An 18,572-nucleotide genomic window follows, 5' to 3' on the forward strand; every position below is an offset into this window, starting at 1 on the left:
GGAATTCATTTCCAAATAACCTATTGGTGGTAGACGGGTGGTGGTCGGAGGCACCTGGTGGTAGTTGACATGAAGAAAGATTGGCCATGATTTGGTGACAGTTGATCATGGGGAACAGAAACATGGGAGGTGATGGTATGATAGTCTGTACTTCATGTAGGTTTGAAATTTTCTATAATAAAAGCTTTTTTAAAGGGAGAAACAGTAAGCAAAAGGGACAACCCTAGTACATTCTTCAAGGGAATGCAAATTCCTACAACATTTCAGCAGGGGCTTTGGGCAATACTTATCAAAGTCCTTAAAATAATACATACCCCTTGTGATGTTAATTTTTTTAAAGTATTAACAAATATTTATTGAGGTATAATTGTACGTATCTAAAGCGCACAATTTGGTAAGCTTTGACAAATATCTATACCTGTATAACCATCACCACAATCAAAATAATAAACATATCTACTGCCCACAAATTTTCTCCTACCCCTTGATGATTCCTCCTTCCTGCCTCTCTTCCCATCTCAAGGCAACATCCATCTGCTTAATATCACTAAAGAATAGTTGCATCTTTTTAGACTTTCTATGAATTGGATTTTGTAGTAATTATTTTTTTTAATCTGGCTTTTTTTTTTTACTCAGCATAATTATCTTGAGATTTACCTATGTTTTATGTATCAATATTCCATTCCTTTTTGTTGCTAAGTACTATTCTACTGTATGGATGTACCACATTTTATTGGTTGTTGTGATGGTTAACTTTATGTAATTACTTAGCTAGACTATGGTGGCAGGTTTTTTGACCAAACACTAGTCTAGATGTTGCTATAATGGTGTTTTTAAAGATGTGATTGACATTTACAATCAGTTGACTTTAAATAAAGCAGTATTTCCAGGATATGAGTGATCCCATCCAATTAGATGAAGGTCTGACAAGGAAAGACTGAGGTCTCCTGTAAAAGAAGGAATTCTATCTCCAGACAGCAATGCAGAAACTCTGGTTTTCTTGGCTTTGGACTCAGGACTGTAGCATCAGCTCTTGCCTGACTCCTTTGCCTACAAGCTTGCCCTATGCATTTTAGACTTGCCGGCACCTACAATCATATGAGCCAATCCTTTAAAATAAATTCCTTATATTCATTAAAATATATATCTTATTTCTGTTTCTCTAGAGAACCCTGACTAATATACTCCTTTACCCAGCACTTCTGCTTATAGAAATTTATCCAAAGAAAGTTATTGTACAAATATCCAAAAACACATGTTCAAGGCATTGTTTTAACACTTAAAGATTGGAAACAATCAAAACGTCCACCTGTGGGGGACCATTTAAAAAATTATTGTAAAACTGCAATGTAAATATGTAGAGCATTCTGGCACTGTAATTTGTCTATCTTGCGCATATATTATATGACTGTTAAAAAGAATAAGGTAGACCTTTTTTTAAAAAAGGTATGTATTAGTCATACTATTAAGTAATAAACAGCAGGTTAAAAACCCTGTTTGATTTTCATTTTTGAAAGTTGTTAATACTGAGGATGGAATTATGAAGAAACTTACATTTTCTTCCTATAAACATGTCTATATTGGCTACATTTTTTAAATAGCATATTTTGACTGAATTAATGAATCAAATCAATTCGACCTAAATTTAAACAAAAAGCAAGATCAGACAGACTTCTGCTGCCCTCTCCCATGCTATGTTTATTAATAATTAGCTTTTAGTCAAATTGTTTACATTGCTTATTCATGAAACATTTCTATACTAATCAAATAATAAAATGGACAGATAGGCAGTTATCTAGATATTCAAGTTTTAAAAAGAAAACTCTTCTGACGATTTTTGTTTCATAATTCACTTGAGTCCCGTTCCACAGTTCAGGGAAGACAAACAAGATAGGAAAAAAAGGATTTTCTCTGCAATATACAGATAATGACCTCATTATCTATTTTAATTTGACAATGTAGAGGCAGTCTAAGTTCTCTATGACTCAAATTCTATTTGAAGAAACTAAAATTAATAAGTCATGGCTTCATGATAATGGCTGTGCCTCTTTGCAAGCCATTATAATGGGTTTTACAGAGTTTTCCTTCTCTGGGCCCCACTCTAGGACATGCCGTGGCCTCTACAAGTCCATTTCTTTTTAATCACCTTGTAGTCTAACTTTTTATTTTGAAATGTTGGTATAAACACAAACTTGTGGGGGGAGGGGAATGAAATGTGAAAAGATCCTTATTAGCATAATACACTTCCAATAAATTGGGTAAGTTTCTTTATGGCCTGTGGAAATGAAAGCCACAGGGTGCACAGAGTGGGCAGTCACTTTCCAGCCATGTCCTTGTGTGTGCAAGCACAATAAAATTGTGTAGAAAAATGTATTGTTTGCAGTAACCTTGATTGCATCTTCCAGTGTCTAGTTCAGTTCCCTCTGCTCAGTATTTATTATTGCTCTCCTTCAAAAAATTATCTTCTCTAATGATAAAGTGGAGAGCACAGAAAGTAATGGAAAGTTCCTCCTATGGAGACAATAAGCTTTAATACATTTAATACATAATCACCTCAAGGAGAAATGCCCTTATTGTGTTTAAGAGCAGAAGTACAGCATTTTGTCTTTCACTTTGTTTTTATCTTTTAAGAAAACATTTTTAGTGAACATATGCTGTTGTTGCAAGAGATAAAGCTGCTCTTGATTCAACTAAGGTTAGGACAAAGATGTCTGGAAAATGATGCTGACTGCCTAAAAATGCCATTTACCTGAAGATAAGGAAGCTGGGGATCAGCTCTTAGGTCTTAGCAGACAGGATGCATGTCCACTGACCTTTCTAGGAACAAACAGCATCACTAGAATCCCTGAGACACTCTTAGGATGTTTGTGAACTGGATTGTTTTATATTTCTGCTGGTTTTGATGTTGGATAGTGTCTAGTAATGATCCTTTTAGTTAACAGAGGCATCCTGCATATACTGACACTTCTGGTCAGCGAGTCCTACATCTCGGACAAACTCTCCCCCTTCTCCTTTGCAAGCTGAAGACGTCAAACTTCTTTCCGACTTGAGCAACCTAAGTCCACATACTGGGACCTTCTCTCAGTTCTCACTGCAGTGGGCATATTTCCCAAGAGTGTTCCCAGTCCCCATCTTCTGCCCTTTCCACCCCAAATAGATCCTATACCTGCAGCCCTGTGATGTCATTTTCCCCAGATTTTGACCATGGTATAGAAATATGCCTCATGATGAGCTGGTGGCATAAAGGAAAACCTCGCTCTAATCAATATGCGAGTCTTTCGAACCAGTTTGAGATCATCCATGAGCCAGGGGAGGAGTGGGACAAAAGTTCCCAGACCCCATACATTCATCCCACCGTTCTTCTGTTGAAAAACAACTGAAAGTGGCAAGAGAGAGAGCTGGCCGCAGGAAGGCCATCAGAAAAGCCAGCAATGGTGTAAGAAGTCAGGAGATATGTGGTGGATAAAATAAACATTAGTAGCACTATATTTTTTCATAGGAGAGCTTAAGAGGAAGAGCTTTAAGGTCAGATAGACTCTGTTCCAAGGCCCTTACTTCAACAAGTCACTTAACCTCTCTTCTCCCCACTCTCCTTACTCCTAAAATAAGAGAAATAGTATGTACTTCATCAAGTTTGAAGGTCCAAGTGAGATAAAACATGAAAGCATTTGGCATGGTGCCTGGCCTACTAATAACCGTCATTGGGGATTGCCATCCAGTAGTAGTAGAATTGTCCTCAGTCTCTTATATAGCATCACCACATGCCCTGTTTCAGGTACGGTGGGAAACCAGGGACATGAGAGACCAAAGGGCTTGTCCTTTTCAACCTCCTAGAAAATCTCCATTCCCATTCCTCATGACTCATCGCTTAGCTTTTCCAGTGACTGGCCCATGGAGCTCAACACATCCCTCTTGAGTGACAGCAAGACTTGAGCATAATGGAGAATTCAGTAGTTTGGAAACCTAAGAGATGGTATTTGCATAAGTAAAAAAAAAAAAAAAAAGAAACAACTCAGAGATGTTTTCCAAGTTTGCCTCTCCTCTATGCCAAGTGGGTGATCTTTGATGATTCTTTCAAGATAACTGAGCTCCAACTTCCTCATCTATAGAATGGGGAAGTTTTCTGGGGAGAAAAAATGAGATGTAGTGTGTGAACGTGTTGCTAAACTCCCAGGATTTTATCATGATTTATGCTGTGAATCATATAGGCTGAGCAAGTAGAGGTGTGTGTGAGTGCATACATGCACACATAAACACATTTATTATACAGACACATATGGCTAGGAAAAGAAAAGTCAATCTAAAACCAGACAAATGCCAATACTTCATATGGGGAAGAGAGAAAAAAAAAGGAGCAAGAGGATTAAAGTCTCTATCAACTGATAAAAGGATTGAAACAGGGGCTGTAGAAAATGATCAAGTAGAGAGAAACATGCTTAGCACCACAATTTGCCAGTTGCCCTCTGATCTTCCCTTGGCCACTTTAATTCTGGCTATGAGAAATTCAGTGACAGCAGTTTGCTCCCCAACATCCTTAATGCTTCCTACATTTGCTCCTGGGAGATTGCCACCATTGGGACATGTCATTATTGTCTCTCCCTGAGCCACCCCCAGATGCTCTGTTAGGAACTTTAGTCCTGTTTTCTTCCACAGTAGATGAAAGATACTGTCAATAACTTCAAAAGTCTTATTACCAGATGCCCATAATGGTACAGTGTTACCTAAGCGTGAGTCTGTGCCTTCCTGTTCTAAATATCTCCCTTTGTATAAAGAACCACAGGCACTACAACGATCACAATTTCAGTACATGATGCATGCAGGTTCATTTGCCCTCTCCTTGCTTCTGAGGCAAATGTTAGAATAACCCAGGTCAAAAATTTGGAAAATGGGAAGCTTTTAATGGCTTCCTCTTGACTGGCTTGCAGGGATTCAACTCTTATTGCTGGGTGCCTTGTACAATGCCAGATTCACACACTTCAAGGTAGAAACACAAGGAATGTTGGTTTGAAATTCTATTCAGGATAAGCCATCTGCACACCATTAGGTTAGATGGCTTGGTCATTTTTATTCAGACATTCAGCTGAAAATTTGATGCTGTAACTTCTGAAGCAGAGCGACAGAAATGTACAATAGTTACTAGTGTAGGCTCCACCTAATCTGCTTGCATTCAACACTCGTCCCTGCCCTCCACTAGCCACATGACCTCAGGCAAGCTCACTGCGCACTCCAAGCCTCAGTCTCCCCATCTGTATAATGGTCCTAGAAATAGCACCTACCTAAGAAAGGTGTTATGAGCATTAGGTAAGAAACCGGTCTGTGAAGAAACTAGCACAATGTCTGGAGATTGAAAAATGTCAATGCTTGTTATCATAAACATTTTTATTAATAAAGCAATGCCAACTTGCTTAATATCTTCCCAGGCCTCACAAACAGAACTTAAAAGTGCGGGTGCCCAGCAGTCCCTTTTAATGTCATTGAAGCAGCAGTAAAATGTTTAAAAGACTGTTTATGCATTAGCAATTTTTTTTTTTACATCTACTCTAACCTGGAGGCTTTTCTTTGGTAGACACAATGCAGTAAGATCCAATGAAATTCAATTACCGCTTGATTGAGTCAGGCCAACCCAGAAGGGAATTATACATTTAAAATCAACAGAATTGCATTTGGTCCCTTTTGCAGGCTCAGCAATTGCTCCCTGAAGAGTTCCTCACAAGATCAGAGGTGGCCCCACTGCCTTCCAGATTCTGTCAACCAACATGCTCTATCTGTACAGAACAGTTTTTTCCTTGTCTAGGTTCTAAATGAATGATATTTGCTTCCAAAATTATTATAGCTGCTAAACGCATGCTGACTATAAAAAATCTCTCCCTCCAAAACAAACCATACATATTTATGCATGTATATGTATCTGATGCTTTAAAAGAACCTCTCCGTTAAAATATGTGTTTAGTAATACATATTATCATACAGCCTTAAAAATGTTCAGTGATATGAATTATTATACTCAGACTATTTTGAGCTGACATGCTCTTTCTTTATAAATGATCCCTACTCCCTTCCACAGAATAGGCATTAGCTTGGAACTCACTTCCATTTCCCCCTCTTTCTCTTGATTTCATCCCAGTGTGACTGGTGGGCAAAATACCAAGCTGTAAATCACTGGCATTAATAAGCAGATTTGTTAGTGATTTTTGTGTATGTGTGCCTTGTACAGATAACCACAATTAACATTTACTGTAAATCAACATAATAAATTAGGGATAGGGGAAGTGTTGATAGTCAGCCGATTGCATAGAAAAAAAAAAAAAACGAAACCCACCCAATTCTTTTATTCTCCCACTCCCCGCTGCCCCCACCGTGCCCAAAGACTGCAGACCCAGTCTGTGCGTGTCAGCTGAGGGAACTGGGGTTTTGGAAGCACCACTGATCCTGGCATCTGGAGAGCAAGTCTGCATATCTCTAAATAGTTGCAGCAGGTGACATGGCCCTGCCTGCTATTTTTGTTTTATATGTTGTTTACGCTAAGAAAATCTTTCCAAACTTCATCTTAAGATAAAGACCCAAATTTGTAACCTGGCCGGCAATACCCCACAGTGAGGGCCCCTGAGGACTTCTTCATCTCATCTGAAACCATTCATTCTCTTTTCCTACCATGTTCCAATTTTCCCAGACATATTTCATCTCTTCTCATGTGCGGTGCTCCTGGCCTGTGCAGGATCTTGGTACATGCTCTTTCTTACCTATTTTTTAACAGCTTTATTGAGATATAATCCACATACTATACAATTCATTCACTTAAAATATACACCTTGATGGTTTTCAGTATATTCACAGAGTTGTGCGTCAGTCACCACAGTCAATTCTAGAGCATTTTCATTGCCCAAAAAAGAAATCCTGCATCACTTAGCCATCATCCCCAATTCTCCTATTCCTATCACTACCAGCCCCAGCCCTAGGCAAAGGCCAGCCTGTTGTTTGTCTCCATAGTTTGGCCTTTTCTGAACATTTCATACAAATGGAATCCTACAATGTGTGGTCCTTTGTGACTGACTTCTTCCACTTAGCAGAAGGTTCTCAAGGTTCGTCCGTGTTGTAGCGTGCATCAACACTTCATTCTTTCCCACGGATAGATAATATTCCATTGTGTGGATGCACCACATTTTATCTATCCATTTATCAGTTGATAGACATTTGAGTTTTCACTTTTTGGCTATTATGACTAGTGCTGTTATGAGCATTCCTATACAAGTTTTTGTGCAGACAAATGTTACCATTTTTCTTGAGTATGTATCTAGAAGTGGAATTGCTGGATCATATGCTAACTCTATGTTTAACCATTTGAAAAACTGCCAGACTGCTTTTCCAAAGTGGCTGCACCATTTTACATTTCCATCAGCAATATACAGAAGTCCCAATCTGTCTAATTAGAACTTGTATTCCAATTTTATCTTGTTCTTACCCAATCTTACCAACACTTGTTATTCCAGTCTTATACTCTTTTTGATTATAGCCTAGTGGATATATAGTTATATTTCATTGTGTTTTCATTCTTAACTTTCGATTTGGATAATTTCTACCCATTTTTCAAGCTGCAGCTTAAGAGTCACTTCCACAGGGAATCTTACCTTGACCACCCCACCCCAGACTGGCCTCGGGCTCCTCTCAGAAAACCTAATCTTTTCCCTCTACACTTGAAGTTCCACATGGGCAGGGCCCATCCTAGACTCCTTACTCTACCCCAGCATCTCACCATTGTATGAACTACTAGCTGCTTGCTAAAAATTTGTGGAATAATGACATATTACAAAATACTGAGAAAAAGGTGTACATTATCTGAAAATCACCTGTATGAGAATAATTGGCATGATTACCTTTAAAGCTGTTTCATTTTTCAACATTCCTACAAACCAAACCATTGGGAAACATTTTAATATCTCTTGCAAGGGGAGGAAAGGAACTCTACAATGTACCCGTGACGAATGCTTCTATTTTCCTGAATTGTACCAAACCATACACCTTTCTGGTTGATAAGAAACAGGAGGAGCCTCGGTATATACAAGCAAAATCAAGTAGATTGTGTAAATAGCTCTCTCTTAAGTCAAGCAATAAATAAAAAAGACTGGGTTTCTGAGAAATAAGGAACTCAGGGGGACGGGACTTCCCTGCACTGGTTGTCAATGAAGCTACGTCCCTAGAGATTCTGGTTGAGTAGGTCTAGGACAAGGCCCTGGAATGTATGTTTTTAACAAGTCCTCTAGTGATTGCAATGCTAGTGGGCCCATGAGCTTCACTTGGAAAAACTCTTCATCCTACTTAATATTCTCATCACTTGACAGAAACAGGTTAATGTAGAAGTTAAAAACGCAAGCTCTGGAGTCAGATACCAGTTTAAATCCCTGCCCAATTTACTATCTATGTGGCTTAGGACAAATTACTTAATCTTTCTAAGACCATTTCTTATTCTGTAAAGGGGGAGGGGGGCAATAAAGTGCCTATGTCATAGAATTGCCATGGGCATTCAATTAAATAATGAGTATAAAACACAATATCTGGCACACAAGAAATGCTCCAATGTTGGGGTGCCTGAGTGGCTTAGTTGGTTGAGCATCTGACTCTTGGTTTTGGCTCAGGTCACGATCTCATGGGTTGTGAGATCAAGCCCCACATCGGACTCTGTGCTCAGTGCGAAGTCTGCTTGAAGAGTCTCTCCCTCTGCCTCTCCCTTGGCTCACTCTCTCTCTCTCAAATAAATAAATAAAATTTTCAGGAAAAAAGCTATTGTTATTACTATCTTACCATTATATTATTATATAAAGTATAAGATTATGTACACAACAAATCTGTTTTAAAGAGATCAGTTTTGCTTAGTAAGAAAAATACTTTCTAGTATTAATTGGGAAATTACAGGTTCATCAATGGCTTTATCATTATTGTTGCTTTCATAGATAATTTTCCAAGTGGTACTTTGCTGATATCACTGCTATTGCTATTACGTGCCTTCCTAATACTCAAGGAATAATTTAGTCATTTCTTATGAAGCAGAACTTTGGCTCCTATATTAAATTATAGTTTACCACCTAGTTCACAACATGAGCTACTATGCTGGATATAACATATTTCCTTAGATGTCATTTATTGAGCAGAAAGTATTATCCCCAAAATCTTATTTTTCTCTGTTAGGTAATATATTAAGCCTGAATGCTTTCCTGATAGAACTTACTCTCTAAAATAGAAGTTCTAAAGTTCAACCAAATTAGTATCGATCTGTCACCTTACAGAATCAAGAATGTTCATTCGTTTATCCAAGTCCTGTGTACTAAGTGCCTAACAAGTGTCAGGCATTCAGGATACACAGAGAAGAAGAAAATCAAGATGCCATCATCATGGAAATCTTCGTGAAAAGATGGGGTCATCATGCCTTTTCCATGAAGTAATTAAGAACATCATGAAGATAGTGTGCTATTGATGAGTGCTATGAATGATGTTAACCAGGGCAGTGGGATAGGAAATGTCTATGGGAAAGGAGTTATTTTAGATTAATAGTCAGGAAAAGGCTCTCCCATGAGATGACTTTAGAATACCAACAAGGAGCCAGCCTATGGAAAATGCCAGGGGACAGACTGAGGAAAAGAGAACAGTCAATGAAATGACCATAAGCCAGGACTGAGCCATAAGGACCTGATGTAAGACCTGGTGGGTCATGTTAAGGAGTTAGGGGTTTGAGTCCAAGCACAGTGAGAAAGCACTGAGGAATTTGGGCAGGAGGATGTCAGATAGTTTAACTTACTGACATTTCAGGTTCTCTCTCCCTCCCCTCCTCCCTCTGTTCCAGTGACTAGCTACTGGGAAACCCAGTGGAATGTTTCCCTGCAATATTTACTTCCACGTTTCCAGCGGTAACCTCTGTAATTTCTTTAATGAACCTGTCACAGAAGCATGCCATAAAACTCCCCAGTCACCCCTGCTTTGCTTTAGAACATGTCTGTGCAGGGCCCCTCGCTTGGTTTCCTTTGCATTGTAAAGAGTCTCCTTCCCTCTGGCGCTTTAGGTTGCATCAGGTGACCTTTGAGGTGCCCACCTGCGAGGGGAAGGAGCGGCAGAAGCTGGCTCTGACTGGTGACTCCTCATCTTCCGCCGAGTTCTTCGTCACGGTCGCTGTCTTCGCCTTCCTCTACTCCCTGGCTGCCACCGTCGTTTACATTTTCTTCCAGAATAAGTATCGGGAGAACAACCGGGGCCCACTCATCGTAAGTGGCTCTCTTCTTGAAATAACTCTTTCTGTCCCCTCGGATTTCTTTCCCATGGCTTGAATGGTTTTGGAAGCCCTCGGGGCAGGTTTTTGGTTTGTTTTCCTTTTTTTTTAATCACATTCTTTTTTATCCACATCTCTTGGATCCGAAAGAGAAGCATGATGTCTGCCATTCTTTTGTGCCCCTGAATTGGGAAAGTATTAGGAGATTTGCTAGAAACCCTTCTGAAATAAATGGTTGGAAATCTCATGAGATCAAGGGAAGACAAGTGAGGCTTACTGCAGATTTATTTATGATTCCAGCATTATGGAGCCAGTCAACCATTTTTCTCACTGGTTATGTAGAGAGTGTGACTTACACATATTCGAAATGCATTCTTCAGTTAGTATATGATAGACTGGGCATAGAGGTTTCCATCTCTGAGCTCCCCCACCACCACCCCAACCAGTCTCTCTCAATCTCTCTCTCTTTCCACCACTGACCCTCCTCCCACTTTTTTTTTTCCTTGTACACTGGTCCAAGGACTCACACGGATGAAACCAGTATAGCCCAGAATATCCCGATGGGGACACACACACACACACACACACACACACACACACACACACACCCCTACAGGGGCACAACTATCAGAGGGGCACAGGGGTGTGGGTAAGTTTTTTTTTAAAGATTTTTATTTATTTATTTGACAGAGAGAAAGACAGCGAGAGAGGGAACACAAGCAGGGGGAGTGGGAGAGGGAGAAGCAGGCTTCCCATTGAGCAGGGAGCCCGATGCGGGGCTCGAACCCAGGACCCCAGGATCATGACTGAGCTGAAGGCAAATGCTTAAGGACTGAGCCACCCAGACGCCCCAAGGGGTGTGGGTAATTTTTAAGGAAATAAATTTTAAATTTCTCAACCTTCACATGTACACTTGCCTAAAATTTATCTGAGAATGCTCTGCATGTGAAAATACTGGGCTGTCTTCTTTCTTAATTACCTACTCCCATTTTATAAAAGAAAATCATCCTTCTTTTCCATCCCAAATATCACCACACAGTACATTGCTAGGAGGCAAAACCTTTCAGGTGCTAATTAAAAAGGGACCATTTGAAATATTGGTGTTGGTGTTGACAAAAGTGAGTGATTCTAATGCCTGGGTAATGTATTCTTTTGCATATAAGGAGATTCCCAATTTTTTTATTTCAATAAAATTGAAAGTCTTAATCTCATCAGCTGATAGACCATTAAAAAATACTTTTTGATGACAGATCACTATGTGATCAGAACATATAACTCAGAAGAAATTCAAAGAAATTCATGACATTGCTATAATAAACATCTGTTCTCATATACTCATTTATACGAGCAGGGTTTCTCAACACGTCAATAAGATGAAAAATGGGAAGAGAATTTATGCTGAATCATGGCCCATTCTAGAAATAAATAATATTTGTTTCCCCCAAAAAGTATGCAAACTAATTGTAGAAAAAATAGCCCCAGATATTTCTAATAAAATTTTTATTTTTTTAATTTAATAATTATCAAAATATATAATACGTTTATGTTGTTTGGGACAATTGTGCATTAATAATATTTATTAAAAATATCACCCAACCCCAAATAAATTTTTGGCACTTAAAGCATTAGAGTCGTGGGCCAAAAGTTATTTAAACTTATGTACATATTTGTGTTGCAAAGAAATATAATAGTGTGACCAATAAAATGCTTTCCAGTATAAAAAATATTATATTACACTATAATTCTGTGAGGGAAGTACAATGGAAATACAAATTCGTAGAGAACAAAAGGAACATGTAAAATTTCCAACTGCTAAAGAGGAACCTTTTCATTATTTTTTTTTAATGGAAGATAGAGAGTATCAAATAACGACTCCACGGGATTCATTTAAAAATGGATACAGAGGATATGTTTTAAAAATATCAATATGTATGCCAGAAACAATGTTCTTTGAACTATTTAGATTTTTAATAAAAACAAAATTAGATGTCAACTTTATGCAAATAAGAACATAATTTTTCAAAATTCTTTTAGGGAGTAAAATAAATTTTATAGATATATAACCTAGTCAATATATTATGGAGACCTGAACTTTAAAATAAACACATTTTGAAGGGTAACCGGAAGAAATCCCTGTTTGCAAAGCTTTGTGATTAAGTATGAAAGGACCCCAAAAATCAAATTTGTAGCACTTTAATATGTTTTCTTCGAAAAAGAAGAGTAATGAACTTGCATTTTTGGACAGGTGTCTTTTTTTTTTCCTCCCAAATTGGAGCTAATAGTCTTAATGGTTTTAAAATACATTTAAGAGAGTCACCTAACTTGGGCTTAACCCTCTCATGATGTGCAGATAGATACACAAAAGAGATTGCTATATATGTACCACAGAACCAACATCCATTCCTGGGTACGTGTAGACACAGTTACAGAATTCTAAAGTCTGAGGAAATCTCCTGACTTCCTGAGAGAAGAAGTTGACTCAGCTAGTTTGCTCACAAAGTGGAAAAAGATCTATTTTGTTATATAAAACTACATTCTCCTCATATGAAATAATCTTGTGAAGGCATGCTACTTCATCTCTGTGTAAATAGTCTCTCCCATCAAGCAGGATATAATGAAATCCTGAATTGTGTACTACACTGGGTAGGTTCTGTTTTATTACACTGTGGGAGAAGGGGAGGGGCAGAGGAGATAATTCTAGTAATGAAAAAGGAAAGGCTCCTAGATGAAACTTCTGTGATATTAAAAAACTGATGTGCTCATTATTTAGCAGATGAAAGTTAATTTAAAAATGAGCCTGAGTCCTAAGAGTCACAGAGTCAGAATGGCTGTGCAGGATCCACAGGATGCCATTACAACCGCAAGTGGCAAACCATATCAATTCTGACCCCACCATGATGAGGGCACAATTGGGGGATGAAGAGTGGGCTATTATACACACCCTCAGTGATTAGTTAGCATACAGAAAATCCACACTGTGAGCAAGATCTCAAGAAGATGATTGAAACCTAGAAAAACTCCCAAATGCTATCTAAACAATAATGGTACCTATTTTAAGTCAAACCTATTTATTCAGAAAGATGGCTACTGATTATTACTTGGTCACCTCAGTTCTTGTTACCATCTATTCTTTTTTGTTGTTGCTTTGTTTTTAACAAAACACACATTTTTTTCCTTCATTCTGTAATTTTCCATGTAGAATTTTTAGTATGAAACAACAAAGTTACCATATTATGCTGATATGAACTAATTCAAGCAATTTAAAGAAGTCAGGTATCCTTTTAAGCTGGTTCACATCTAGAAATTAACAATTTCCCATCTTGTTCTATAATCCTCTAGGACATGACATGCATAGATAAGATTAACCTGTAGGAAAGGGATGAGGTTGGTAACAATGTTGGTAATAAGAACAACAGTAATATCTACTGGTATTGATTATCTACTGTGCGTAAAGCTAACAGTCATAACAACCCTAGCTTGTGTTATTATTCACATGTGAAGATGAGGAAAGGTAGGCTCAGAGAGGTTATCTGACCCTCCCAGGTCACATCACTAATAGTCAGAGGGTAGAGAATTTGAAACCAGGTCTCCAACTCCAGGGCCCAAATTCATAACCACCATGCAAGAGGGTCGTAATTCCTGGTAGGTCATGTGCTACGAAATTAGAAAGGTAGGGGTGGGTAAGACCAGTTGGTCTATACACCTGGACGGCTCCTATATTGTCTTACTCTGGATATAGAGAAACCAAACCTTATAACCCCTAGACTTTTCTGCTCATTTGATGCCATCGACGTTTTTTATTTGCCTTCAGAATCTATTTGGAGTCCTGGAATGACTGCCATAAATCTATGATGCTAGAAGAACTCAGGGTTCTGCTTGTGCGGCTGTTTATTTCTGTTGCACATGGAAGACGTCAATTATAGAAAACAAGCTTTAAAAATGCCCAGGATCAATGGGTATTATAAATCAGAGATTACCAGGACTGATTCCTATACTTTTACAAGCAGTCGTGAACAATTTCAGACAGACTGGGGCCATGCTTATCAATGGCGATTTTTTAAAATGATCTTTTTCTATTGAATATGCTTGACAAGATGGTACACCTTTAAATAAAAATGAAAATATGAATGTCTTTAGAAGTAACATAATTGTCAATGATGCTGAATAACACAGTAGCAAGAAAATTGGGCTGGAAGAATCAGCCAGCTACTGTAGGTCCCTACAGTTCATGCCCTCTTGTATAGATGAATATATAACAGTTCTCAGAAAGCAGGAATGGCCACCTGAATCCTGGCATGATTGTGAATTGAAATGTCATATCTGGTTAGATCATTTTGTCATACTCCTTAGTAAAGCCCATCTCCTGCCTAGATTTCTGTGTCGGGATATTCTGAGCCATTTTCAGATCTCATGTCAAATAGTGACACTGTGAAGCTTTAGGTTTTTTCCGTATTAATGTAAAATCAGTTTTAAAAAAATATCTTACAGGGCTGACAGAGTGCTCAAAGAATGAGCGTACAGTAAACACAATCCCACATTTTGGTAAATCCTTGTTACAAGAGGTTTGGTTTAAAGTAACTACTCTAGAAATTAAGGAGAATCAATATCCACCTTAAGATTTTGTGGAAAACAAAAGAGCTGCATTATTCAAGCTCTGATTTTCCCATAAAGGTTGACCAAAGGCAGTTTATGAGACTAGCGGTGTTCACCCACCACAGGCACACAGTGGTGTCGTAGCTCATATTTGTTTTATGTTCTGTGCATTCCAATTATTTTCCCATCTAGCCTCAGAGCAACCCTGAGAGAGAAGTAGAGCAATTAGAATCAGCCCCATTCTACGGATTCAATTTACCACCTCTTTACTGAGCACCAGGTGTTGGAAAATATGCCCCTGGGAGATTAGAAACCTTGCCTGTTGTCAGAGAAGTGAATGGCAGAAGAAAGACTTAGACTTTTAGTCCAATGATCTTGAGGGTGATGGCTAAGCTCTAGAGTCCTGGACTTTAATCCCCCATATAACCTATTATTTAACAGTTGCAAGCCTATTACTTCATCTGCAGAATGATGCTAGTAATAATTCACATGTCTCAGAGCTGCTGAAAGGAAAGGAGGAGTTAATGCCTACAAGACACTTTGCACAGGGAAATGCACACAGTAAGTGATAAATTAACGGCATCTAACTGCCGCACTATTATTGCTATAATTTTAATCTTTCTCTTGCCCATTACTAGGTAGGACCTTAGCCCCATAAAGGGAAATTGCAGGCAGCTTCCTTTAATTGCCAGCAGCCTTCTCAGTGCTACTTGTCTCCCCAAACGTTCTCTCCTCCCCAATTCCCCCAGGGATAGAGCTGGACTCTGGACTGCTTCTAAGACCACAATTGCTAGGTTGGGCCACCCAGTTAACCTTTCAGTTCCTGCGACCCCACTCCATTAGATGACTGGAAGGTGGATTTTTAACCCCCCAAAACAAAGTAAGGCTCCCATTTTCAAGTGCAGGCTAAAGCCATCGCTAAGATTGGACAGCAGGAGACAGGCAGAGAGCTGGATGTTCTGAGACTCACATGCTTGTTCCTCCCAACCACATCTCTCTTAGCTGTAATCAGAGATGGAAATCAGAACTGCAGCCTCGAGCTTTTGGGGAATTGCTGAGAAACCTCTCCCCCTCTCCACCCATTCCCTCCTTCCTCATCTCGCCTCTTAAGTGGGTTCCACATCATATCTGTGTACTTCCTCTTCCTGGGCACTAATTGTCTTCAACAGGCCAAGCAGTGTATATAGGGCTGAATTGAGAGCATCCAGCCTGGTGGGGAAAATTATTTAATAATTATGACTCTCCTAGAAATGATCCGCTAGAGTTACATAGATGGGCTTTGGTAACCTAGAGGACAGGTGTCCCTCCACCCAGAGGCCAGGCCACGCCCTCCCCTGGGTTGGGGGGTGGGCTAGTATTAAAAAGACAACTCCAGAGCATCTGGTGCTTGGTGAGAGGATAAGTGGAGATTGTGTTTGAAGTTCTGCCCCAGGAACAATGTATGTGATGCTAAAAAGAATAACATTATTTGAAGCCCACAAAGTGTGTATCTTGTTCTAGGGGCACACACCTGTCAGAATCTGACAGCCTGGCTTGTGATGTGGAGTGTGTGTGTGTGTGTGTTTCTGCCTCCCCACTCTTTGAGACAAGAAGTGATAACATTACTAAAGGGTATGGACCTAACCTTATACGAACTTTTATCCAAACTACTACACATTTTGCATCAACAAATATATTTTTCCAGAATTGTACCGCAGATAAAGGGAAATAAATTAACCCATTTAAAATGTTCCCAGCACACCATCTACACATTTTATCAGATTTTGTATCCTCAGTTCATTTCCGGCTTCTTATGATGAGCAAATTCTTCATTTAAATGAAGGTTAATTCCCACTCTATTTGGTGCCATGTTTCTCCAATTAACTAGTTAAACAAAGACCTGAGCCGTAGTCCAATAGCCTTCATAAGGACAGTGAGCTACTGATAGAATTAGCATGATTTTTCCAGAGCCCAGAGCTCTTCTCATCCTGTGTTGGAGCCAGTGTATTCAGAGGGCTAGTTTAGCTTGTCTGTCTGAATCCCAATCATTTTTTTCAGATTTTCTTTCATTCCCGGGAACTCATTCAGTTAGAAAAATTAGGACCTAGAGGGGAATGTTCAAAGCCCCAAATGTGTCTTTCCTGTGTGTTTCTTTCTTTCATTTAAAACAAACTGAAATGTGAAAGGTGTCTACTCCATGGCCCAGCACACCCAAGAGAAACCACGCTCCCTTTCTCAGATGGAATAATGGTTCTCCACCAGTGGGTGGGGGGCATTAGGCAATATCAGGAGACATTTCTGATTGTCACTGCTGGGGGAAATATAGTGGGTAGAGGCCAGGGGTGCTGTTGAACATTCTGTGGTGCACAGGACAACACACCACAACAAAGAAGTACCGGGCTCAAAAAATCAACAGTGCTGAGGTTAGAAACCCCGATTTATAGCAACCATCAGCAGCCATTGAGTAGCTACCATGTGCCAAGTCCTGGATGAGCACTTTTCACATCTTCTTTTCAAATCTTCAAGCTCACCTTTCGAGTTTCATATTTTAATTCCCAATCATGAGATGCAGAAACTGAGGTTGAGGAAGTTTAAGAGGCTTGCCCTAGGTTCCTGGCCCCAGAGGCAATTCAGGTCTACCTGACCCCAGTTCAGAAGTCGATTCATTTTTAGCTGAATCTGCTTCTCACCGTGTTCATTTCTCTGGGTCTATGGACCTTACTGCTGGCTGTTGGCCACCCCCAATCCCTCTGTCTTCTTGTGTTTCCTCTTGTAGCTACCACCAACACACGCAGACACACGCACACACTCACGCAGTCTCAATGTCTCAGCTTTATAGCTTTTATCTCCAAAGCTCTGCCTTCTGATCTATCTAGTGGACAAACTAGAGAAGAAAATGGTGCCAGTTCTAATTCTTTAACCAATTTTAGATGTTAACTTGGGAAAAAACTCTTGCATTTTCCCAGAAGACTCCAAGAGCTTTTATACTGCTCTGGACTCCATCTCTAATTATGAAATTTAAGCCAACTTAAATGTTGCCAACCAGTTTGGGGCACTAGTTTAATTTCAGGACTACAAGTAGTTTCAGTGAAACTCCCAAAATAGTATAAAATCAGGAAGGAAGTTGGCCAAGATATTTCCTTATTCAAATAATACCTATCCGCAATTTCTTAAAAAACAATTTGTCTTATATTGGTTTTTCCTTACAGTACCCTCAGACACTGTTGACTTTTAGTTTTTGTGTTTCAATCAAACTAAAGTTCATGTGGTGTTTCCTCTTTGATTCCAAGACAAAGCTCTTATTCAAGAGTAATGATCTTGGCTGCTTCAGCCCTCGTGGGTCCTAGGCCCTATGCTAGGCACCAAAGACATATAACAAAATAATACCTAGCTCCTGGCCTCAAGCTATTTGCTTTATTCCTATTACCCTTGATCTTTCATGGGGAAACAGTCGGGGCCAGTGGTTAAGAATTGAGGCTCTGTACCCAGACTGCCTGGGCCCAAATCTCAGTACCACCAGTCAGTACCATCTCTGTGACTTTGGACAAGTTATAGATCTAACCTCTCCATGTTTTCAGAGTCTGTAGTCTCTCATGGTTGAAACAAACAGCATTTTAGAGGGGAGGAGAGAGGGGGGATTGGTTAGCCCGGTGATGGGTATTAAGGAGGGCACGTACTGCATGGAGCACTGGGTGTTATACGAAAACAATGGACCGTGGATCACCACATCAAAAACTAATGATGTATT

At 39.4% G+C, this 18,572-nt stretch overlaps 1 protein-coding gene across 3 annotated transcripts in view; it reads left to right on the forward strand.

The window, feature by feature from the left end:
- The window catches only part of SYNPR (synaptoporin), a 308,866-nt gene that overhangs the window by 251,130 nt on the left and 39,164 nt on the right, over positions 1-18,572 (forward strand). For all 3 annotated transcript variants that reach the window (XM_027586730.2, XM_027586731.2, XM_027586732.2), the window contains one exon: positions 10,049-10,247. In XM_027586730.2, coding sequence (XP_027442531.1) covers positions 10,049-10,247 — 199 coding nt within the window. The remainder of the gene's footprint in view (positions 1-10,048; positions 10,248-18,572) is intronic.

This window comes from Zalophus californianus, chromosome 1 (assembly GCF_009762305.2).
Source record: "Zalophus californianus isolate mZalCal1 chromosome 1, mZalCal1.pri.v2, whole genome shotgun sequence".
NCBI classification, from domain to species: Eukaryota; Metazoa; Chordata; class Mammalia; order Carnivora; family Otariidae; genus Zalophus; species Zalophus californianus.